The 9,520-nt window shown below is 45.5% G+C and overlaps 1 protein-coding gene across 1 annotated transcript in view; it reads left to right on the top strand.

Moving 5' to 3' along the window:
* The window catches only part of kif26ab (kinesin family member 26Ab), a 71,320-nt gene that overhangs the window by 51,925 nt on the left and 9,875 nt on the right, over positions 1-9,520 (top strand). The window contains exons 6-11 of the mRNA XM_027000277.2: positions 1,895-2,098; positions 3,540-3,633; positions 4,361-4,623; positions 5,879-6,062; positions 8,605-8,764; positions 9,341-9,503. Coding sequence (XP_026856078.2) covers positions 1,895-2,098; positions 3,540-3,633; positions 4,361-4,623; positions 5,879-6,062; positions 8,605-8,764; positions 9,341-9,503 — 1,068 coding nt within the window. The remainder of the gene's footprint in view (positions 1-1,894; positions 2,099-3,539; positions 3,634-4,360; positions 4,624-5,878; positions 6,063-8,604; positions 8,765-9,340; positions 9,504-9,520) is intronic.

Raw genomic sequence — 9,520 nt, 5'->3', positions numbered from 1 at the left:
ATGTGATAGTTCACTGCCTGGGTTCTCTTCTGAGAGTCTAAATTTTCTTTGATTTATTTTCAATGGGAGAGCCCAGTAGAAGTTGTTGATTAACTGCTTGTGCCATTAAACTCTGCTTTCCTTTTTGAATGTAATCTGTGTTAGGGGGAAAAAAATTGAATGGCCATTGAAATGTAGAAAATGAAGTGCATCATTACATTTAGAGTTTTGGTGTGTGATGACTAAATTGTGAACAAACTTTGCAAACAGATAATGGGGAAATCACTGAAGCCATCCAGATTCTGTTGAATTGGTAACACTTCTGTTTAATAGCAGCGATAGAGTAGTGGTGGCTTGTTTTTTGGCAACAGTAAGTGCATTTGGAAGCTGTGGATGGGAAGCCAGCCAGTCAGCAGGAGCAAGCCTTCTGTAAGCTTATCCTTTGTCTGCTGGGTATTGTATTCAGCTTTATATTTTAGTATTTATAGAGATGGGAAAGATTTGTACGAGATTAGATACCACCTGCTCTGCAAGATGATTGTAGCACATGTTTCCAAGAGCCCCAGCCCATTGAGATGATTGTTAACTGCCCGTTGAGAATGGACTCATTGAAAGCCTGCTGGACTAATGAGCTTCCTCTCCCCACTGCTCAGACACACATCTGCTGCTGCCTGAATGAACCTGACTGGGCCTCCAGTGTGGATGATTAAATCAACATTTTTTAAAACTTTGACTGTGTGTCAGATAGTGAAAATGCTTTGTGCGATGCACATATCTGATATTTGTGTGATATTTGTGTATTTGTCCAGCACTTGCTGAATAACAGTGTCGACACTGTGGACTGTAGCATTTGTTGTGTGAATTGTGGAACCCCGTTAAACAGTCGAGGAGTGTACCGATGTCTGGTTCTGGTTCTCGTGCCAGTGGACCAGGCAGTCAGCCTGAGGGACAGATGTGAGACTAATGGACCTGCAGAGAACACCAGGAGCTGGAAGGACTGGGCCATTAGCAGGTCTAACTGGAGGTGTGAAAATGCAGCCGCCTCACCAGGGTGACCAGACGTCTCCTCTCAGATGGCTGGCAAATATAAATATAGTGGAGGCTGTTAGCTGGATCTGAGCAGAGCTCTCTCAGGGTTGCTGGTCTTTCTTTGGCCAGACATATATAGAAGTCTGTTTTCAATGTCATGGATGGTGCAATTTGTTCACCATGTGCACATGTCCATCAGCAGTAATCGACCTCTGCGGAACAGGGTGGGGGTGGAGTTCGCTCAGGGCGAGGCTGGCCCTCGGTGTCTCAGTGGGACCATCAGGGCTGACATAGCTACGCTCCACTGGAAATAGACCTCAACCACACATCCAGCAGGGCAGAGTGGAGCTTTGCGCTATAAGAGTGTGATAGAAGAGCCATAGGAGTCCCATAAGAATGTCATTGGAATGTCATTGGAGTGTCATGAGTGCTATGAGAGTGCCATAGGACCTTGGGTGGGAATAAACTACCTGCGTTGACTTTGCCATGTGGTATGCGGCTGGACACTGGCACCAGTGCCAGCTTCTCATTGATGTGATGCTGGTGTTAATTAGAGCAGTTTCTCAGCTGTTGGGCTCTGGCCCTGACCACGCTTAAGGCACTGATATAGACCAGACTAAAGTGTCCCACAGCTTCTGTGCTAGACTGCATCCTGCAGCTTCTGTGCTAGACTGACTGTGATATTAAAACAACCAATTAAACAAGTCTTTTGTCTTTATATGACTGAGATATTGTAGAAACACAAGCCAAAACTGGTAAAACAGACTCTTGGCTCTGCATGGATTGATGTGGTGGTATTGTAAACCCTTAAACGAAAAAACACAACATAATGCTGACTTGTATAACAGAACCTTTGTTTTGTTTTTTGTCTTCTTTCTCGGCGCAGGTAAAGGTGATGGTACGGATATGTCCTTCTCCGGGGGTGCAGGATTCATCAGAGTCCTTCTTAAAGGTGGATCAGCGAAAAAAGCAGCTGACACTGTTCGAGCCGCCGCCCCTGAGTCCGCTGAACTCCGCCCACCGCCGCGCACCACTCGCCGCCCCAAAGATGTTCGCCTTTGATGCTGTGTTCACCCAAGATGCCTCACAAGTAAGAGCGACTGCAGAATTTGTGTAAGACTGTGGTTTGTTGGTTGTGTTTTATTCACTACAGGACCGAGGTGTACTGTGTTTGGTTTTTTTGCATAACCATCTGTGATGCTGCTGTCTTGATTGTTTCGCTGCCCTCTGGACTGTATTCCTGAATCTTTGGGCAAAGACATTTCTTCAAGGGCAGGAGGACACACACACACACACGCGCACACACACACACACACACACACACACACACACACACACACACACACACACACACACACACACACACACACACATGCACGTACACAGACATTCTGGGCAGGTCCAGAGGCTTAATGCAAAAATGGCAATGTTAGGTCAGCCACATTCTTCACAGTATGGGCTCAACAGCTGTTTCTTTGAAGTCTAGAACATGATTTGAATTCCAGCCACATACACCGAGCATTACAGCCTCCAGAGGCCTGAGGGTGTCCAAATTAAGAGCAGAGTGCAAACCACCACAATAATGAAAACAAGGAAATACTCAGGAAGCACGCATAGCTCTTGAGAATGACTCAGTGAGAGCAATTGAGTTGTGGCTTTCCAGCAACTAAGGTTGGCATTTTAATGTCTGTGCTGACAGACCCTGGCATTATATCTGTTTCTGCTGCCTCCCATTCAATGCATTTGTCTCACATGTTTGCCAAAAGCCCTTATATGTACAGGTAAAATAAATTAAAACTCTCCAACATCATGTTTATAACAAATCAGGTTAATGTGTGCATGACTACAAATAGTCTAAATAAGCCTTTTAGTTGAATAAGAGGGGCATTATTGTAGTGAATAGCTGGAAGTTGAGTTGAGTGTGTGTGTGTGTGTGTGTGTGTGTGTGTGTGTGTGTGTGTGTGTTTATATGTACATGTGTATGTTCTGCTGTATGGTATGGGACTGCTGCAGTAGTAGTCTGTCTCTGTGGACCGGGGCTGGTGGAGCAGATTGTGATGATAGGCTCAGAGACTGCAGTGGAAGCCTCTGCACGTTTGATGAATGCAGGATGAGCTGCTGCATTAGTGCTTCTAGTTTAGTTGGATTTCTTTACTTAATGATGCAGTCAGTGGTGTGGTGTACACAGCAGGCTTATTGGCGTGTGAGCTGCACAGCCCCAGGGCTCGGTACACTACTCCATCCATGGCATCCGTTCCATTACAGTCTGGGTGGGGGGTGGGTGGGTTGGGGGTTGTATGGCAGTAGTGCGTAGTACAATTAAGCAGCAGTTTATATAATTTACTTCTAAATGTTCTCTGTCATTTATTATGAAACTTCTCGATGAGAGTTTCGTGATAAATGTCATAACTCTTGGGAAGATTTTATTTCTTACTTCAACCACATTTTGGAGGAACTGTCTGTGCTATGACCAATGCTTGTTCATATTCAGTTTATAGCGGGTCCTAAGCACCTGTGCTGTGTGTATGTAGGCTGAAGTGTGCTCAGGGACCGTGGCTGAGGTGATCCAGTCCGTGGTGAATGGAGCTGATGGCTGTGTCTTCTGCTTTGGCCATGTGAAGCTTGGTAAGCTTTTCTTTTACTATTGACAAGCTGCATTAGCTCATCATTACATCTCATTAACTACTTATGGGCATGCTAACAGTCATACATCGTGTGATCCACCTGCTTGGTTAATGGTTTTTAAGCCATTTAGCCACCAGGATCTTTAAAAATTCTTTCTTCTCATTTCTCTAAAAGTTAAATGATGCATTTAAGTGGATCATGTGGACGCATGGACTCTGCTAAGAATTTGCTGGTCCTTTGTATGTGGGTGTGGGTGTGTGTAGAGAGATAGGCTAGTGCGATTAAAAGCTTGCTAAATGACGCTCACTGTGTTGCTTATGCTTGTAGACTGTTTCTTTTCCAGTACATGGTGTGTCCTCAGTTTCTTAGCCCTTTCGTACACTTCTTCTCATTGTCGATGAAGGCCCTGTATGACATTTTATTGCAGTCTCTTGATGGCTTATTCATGCACAATCCAATTTGTAATGACTTCTTTTGCTGGCATAGCAGTGATTCAATAAAAATAAATGTATCCCCTACCATTCAAATAAATGTAGATGAATTTCATCATCAGTATGAACCAATAAGTATGACTGGCTTGATTTGGTAGCTGCATGCTCACCTCTGCTCACCTCACTCAGTCATGGGGTGAAAGGCCTCTGGTATTCTCATGGCTGGAGAGATTGCAGGAGATCAGCGCTCTCCACACTGGGCCAGAATCAACAACTTTCTCCCTCCACCTCGCTAGGCAAGACGTACACCATGATTGGCAGAGATAGCTCAGCTCAGAGCCTTGGCATTGCGCCCTGTGCTATCTCTTGGCTCTTCAAGCTAATCAGTGAGCGGCGGGAGAAGACTGGCGCGCGCTTCTCCGTGAGAGTCTCCGCCGTGGAGATCTACGGCAAAGACGAGAGGTTGCAGGACCTGCTCTCAGACGTCTCCACGGGCAGCCTGCAGGACGGCCAGTCCCCCGGCGTCTACCTGCGCGAGGATCCCATCTGTGGCACCCAGGTCAGTGGGAACCTAAGGCCTTTGGCTTTTTGTTCACTTTTTCTTTTGTTTCAGTTTGAAATGTGCTGTTAATAAATGTCGCCTGATTTCCAGGAGCACCCGGCAGCAATGTAGATCTGCACGGTGATTGTCTTAGTCTTTTCCCTGTGCCTTATTCAGACACGCTTTGTTTTTAATCACACCACCTTTTCCCTTCAGCAACAGTTATTGTGGTGCTGAGCTGACAGGCAGCTGTTCGGGTTACTCTCCCTCCAAGGCCCTGTAGCATCCATCTGGAGGTGGGTGGATGAGGGCCTGGGGGATGCTGATGGGGGCATTCTACCCCCTCCCTCCCACAAACACTCCCCTCATTGGAGGAGGGTAAATGGTGGGGGGTGGTTGGCGTTTGAGGGGTTGGGTAGGAGGTAGTTGAAAGCACTGCCAGGTGTTGGTGTCAGATGTTGTTTTTTTGGGGGGTCCTTATGAGGCCAACACTTCAAAGGCTGCCTGGAGGCTTGTGAAGTTCAGATACGGGTGCATTGCTCCACCCAGCACTCCACCCAGTGCTGTGGGCTCCCCTCTCTCCTGCTCCCCAGACCACTGCCTCATTTCAACTTTGAGGTTTTTTTCTGTGTAGGCTTGATGCTGACTGTCATCTGTAACTCAGATGAATCCTGCATTAATGCCGCTGTTCCTTTCTCTTGCCCACTGGGTGGTGTGGTGTTGTTCTTCAGGAGGATGACCCGCTGCTCTGCCTTTGTTCTGGGCTGGGAAGGTGCTCTTAGAAGGGCATTCCCTCCTGTCCTGGGGGAAGCTAATCTGGGGCTGGGCTTTTTACCCAGCCAAGAGTCCTTCTTTTTAGATAGTCTCTGCCCACAGAGGGGGCTCTTTCCTGGAGCTCCTGATTGCCCCAGAGACCCAGCCTCGCTGGTCAGCGAGGTGAAGAGCAGCTGATTCAGATTCCTTGTTTCTGGCACATCCAAGAGCTCTTCCTGCCTGGCTTTTGCCATTACTGTACCCTTGATTTTCTTTGTTTCTCTGTTCACGCACACACACACACACACACATATACACCTGCACTTCCTTTCTCTCTCACACACAACACACACACACACACACACACACACACACACACACACACACACACACACACATATACACCTGCACTCCCTTTCTCTCTCACACACAACACACACACACACACACACACAACACACACAACACACTTGTGTCTCTGTTTGTCTGTGTTTGACTGTCCTTCTGTGTTTTTCTGTAGCTCCAGAATCAGTGTGAGTTGCGGGCCCCGACAGCAGAAAAGGCAGCTCTGTTCCTGGATGCCGCAATCGCTGCTCGTAGCACCAGCCATCCGCACGCAGACGAGGACCACCGCCGCAACTCCCACATGCTCTTCACCCTGCACATCTACCAGTACCGCATGGAGAAGAGTGGCAAGGGAGGAAGTGAGTGAGTGTGTGTGTGTGTGTGTGTGTGAGTGTGTGTGTGTGGGTGTGTGTGTGGGTGAGTGTGTGTGTGTGTGTGTGGGTGTGTGTGTGGGTGTGTGTGTGGGTGTGTGTGGGTGTGTGTGTGGGTGAGTGTGTGTGTGTGGGTGAGTGTGTGTGTGTGGGTGAGTGTGTGTGTGTGGGTGAGTGTGGGTGAGTGTGTGTGTGTGAGTGTGTGTGTGAGTGTGTGTGTGTGTGAGTGTGAGTGAGTGTGTGAGTGAGTGTGTGAGTGAGTGTGTGAGTGTGTGAGTGAGTGTGTGAGTGAGTGTGTGTGTGAGTGTGTGAGTGAGTGTGTGTGTGAGTGTGTGAGTGTGTGTGTGTGGGTGTGTGGGTGAGTGTGTGTGTGTGTGTGTGAGTGAGTGAGTGTGTGTGTGAGTGTGTGAGTGCGTGTGTGGGTGAGTGTGTGTGTGTGGGTGAGTGTGTGTGTGTGGGTGAGTGTGTGTGTGGGTGAGTGTGTGTGAGTGTGTGTGTGTGAGTGTGTGTGTGAGTGTGTGTGTGAGTGAGTGTGTGTGTGAGTGTGTGTGGGTGAGTGTGTGTGTGAGTGTGTGTGGGTGAGTGTGAGTGAGTGTGTGAGTGTGTGAGTGAGTGTGTGTGTGAGTGTGTGTGTGAGTGTGTGAGTGAGTGTGTGTGTGTGTGTGTGGGTGAGTGAGTGTGTGTGTGTGTGTGGGTGTGTGGGTGAGTGTGTGTGTGTGTGTGTGTGTGTGAGTGAGTGAGTGTGTGTGTGTGAGTGTGGGTGAGTGTGAGTGTGTGTGAGTGTGTGTGAGTGTGTGTGTGTGTGTGAGTGAGTGAGTGAGTGTCTGTGTTTAACTGACTTCTTGGACATGGTAGTGGTGGTGAAACCCAGCTGTGCGGTTAATCGATGGATTTCACTCCCATTTCCTTTCTCTACCCACTCCTCATGCTCAAAGAGGAGGAGAACTACATCTCAAACTCATTAATCTAATAGCTGAGGTATTACAGACTGAATCAGAGCTATCCTATCACACCTCCATTTCTCCCCTCACTCCATCACCTAGAAGCTAAATCAATCACGCCTGCTTTGACCACTTCATTAAACTTTAATGGGAATTTTAACAGACAGTAATAATTCATGAGCAGCTAACGACCATAATCATAGTGTAGAAGTACCTGCTAGAGAGAGACTCTGCAGTGCTCATTAGCATAGGTAAATGCTGAATATCTGATAACAGAGGAATAACTCTGCATGGTTAATAAGAGCCTTCATTTCAGATGTATCGAAACAGCTGACTACATGCTTTCAGAATGGATACATCACAAAGCTGTACTAGAATAACAAACAGGTTTCAGCCTGTACTCTGTCCCTTTATACTGTAATCGCATAAGATGATGTCCATGTAGCAGCATTATGAGACGCCTGTGTGGGGCCTTGGTGCCCCTCAACACAGCTGTGCATCTAAAGTGGAATGACAGTTATAGTGCCATGACTAAAGTTGATGACCTGATATTCAAGAGCTTTGCTAGATTATGCTGTGGTGCAGTTAAAATACGCTTACTTCTTGACCACCAGAATGGTGCCATTTGTGACACTTCCAACTTCAACCGACATGTCTTTTTTACTTTATTACATTTTGTACTTTTATTACATTATAACATTTACAAGTGGATAGGCTCCCTTTGTGAGTTTAGTATCTGTAGCATCAGTTAGAGATAGTTGTATGTCAGTAGTAATACTGAACTGATGAATAGAATGAATGTGAACAAAATAACATCACTATATAATGTCTGTTTCTAGCCCAGACTGAATATAGCTGTTAAATCTAAGGGGTTTTAGAAGATTTGAATCATATCAGTCTGTGCCACTTACTCAAGTATAAATCACTGTGGGCTATCTGAGGCCCTGCTCTGCTCACCACTATATGGTGCGAGTGCGTATGTAGGAGTGTGCGCTCACCAACGCTACTTCAGAGAGGGAATGTCTGTAATGTGCTCTAACCTCTCTGCCACTGTCTCAAACTGCAGTATTTTAGGTTTTTATCTCTCGTCACACAGTCCATAGCTATAGTGAATTACCTACTTAATCTAAAACCTTGCTACTGCTAATTCAATAAGGCATTAGTGGTAATCTAATGATTTTTGTTCCTTTGACTTTATTTGTGATTTAGTGGGATGTAAATGTTCTTTCCCTCAGAATAATAAACATTTAAAGAAACATTTAAAGAAACAAACAGAAAGAAACAAACAAAAAAACCCTCATTTTTGTTTGGCGAAACGTTTGTAGATAATTGTTGCGTTCCTGGAGGTTTTGAAATGTGCAGGTATGTGGTAAAAGCATTGTGGCAAAAGTATTGTGTAATAAATATCTCTGTAATCTGACACTGAAATATATGATTATCCATGGCGTTATTCCAAATTACACACCAGACTCTGGACGTCGTTAGAACCTTTGTCTGCCGTTTGAATGTTTGCACTCATTTGTCTTTGACTGAATTTCCTGTCTCGTTCTCTTCTTCTCTCCCTCCCTCCTACCCTCTGTCCTCCACAGTGTCTGGTGGTAGGAGCAGACTGCACCTCATAGACCTGGGCAGCTGTGAGAAAGTGCTTAGTAAGAGTCGAGACGGGGGCAGTGGTATGTGCTTGTCTCTCACTGCCTTAGGGAACGTCATCCTCGCTTTAGCCAACGGAGCCAAGCACGTCCCCTACAGGTAAGAGAGTCAACTGAAACCTTTCAGTTTTTTAAAACAAACACTTTTCTACTGTATTTGTTTCAGAAAGTGTCAAGTAGATATTGTGCATGGAAATGTAATTAGTTGCTTTTCTGAGGTACCACCAGACATTTATCTGCCAGTTATTAACCTCCCTTTGTCTTTCTGAGATTTGATGTGATTCCATTTTGCCAAATGTAGCACAGAAATGAACACATAATCAAAGTTGGCTACAACAAGATTAAGCTTGTTGGGTTGTGTTGACAGGTTAAGTTGGTAGTGTTAAGTTGGTCCACAGCCAGTGTGGTTCAGAGCACTTATATATGAATGACTGCATGTTGCTGTTAACATACTCTTAAACAAATACTGTGAAATCTGCGACATAATATATTTTACTACATTTGCATATCCTTGTTGACATTCAGTATTTATTTTAATTATAGATTCATTTAATTTTAAGATTTATCAGAATCTTGATATCATTTACAATTTATCAACTCAATATATAAAAAATGTCCGTGCTCTATTGGCATTCTGGGATATGATTTTCTGTAATTTACTGAACATTTTCCTCAGGGATAGTAAGCTTACAATGCTTCTACGTGATTCCCTGGGGAACATCAACTGCCGGACGACGATGATCGCCCACGTCTCTGACTCTCCTGTTCACTATGCTGATTCACTCACCACAGTGCAGCTTGCCTCACGAATCCACCGCGTGAGGAAGAAGAAGTCCAAGGTCAATGGAATTTTTTT

This window comes from Electrophorus electricus, chromosome 13 (genome assembly GCF_013358815.1).
Source record: "Electrophorus electricus isolate fEleEle1 chromosome 13, fEleEle1.pri, whole genome shotgun sequence".
NCBI classification, from domain to species: Eukaryota; Metazoa; Chordata; class Actinopteri; order Gymnotiformes; family Gymnotidae; genus Electrophorus; species Electrophorus electricus.
This window is presented reverse-complemented; position numbering and strand designations above follow the sequence as displayed.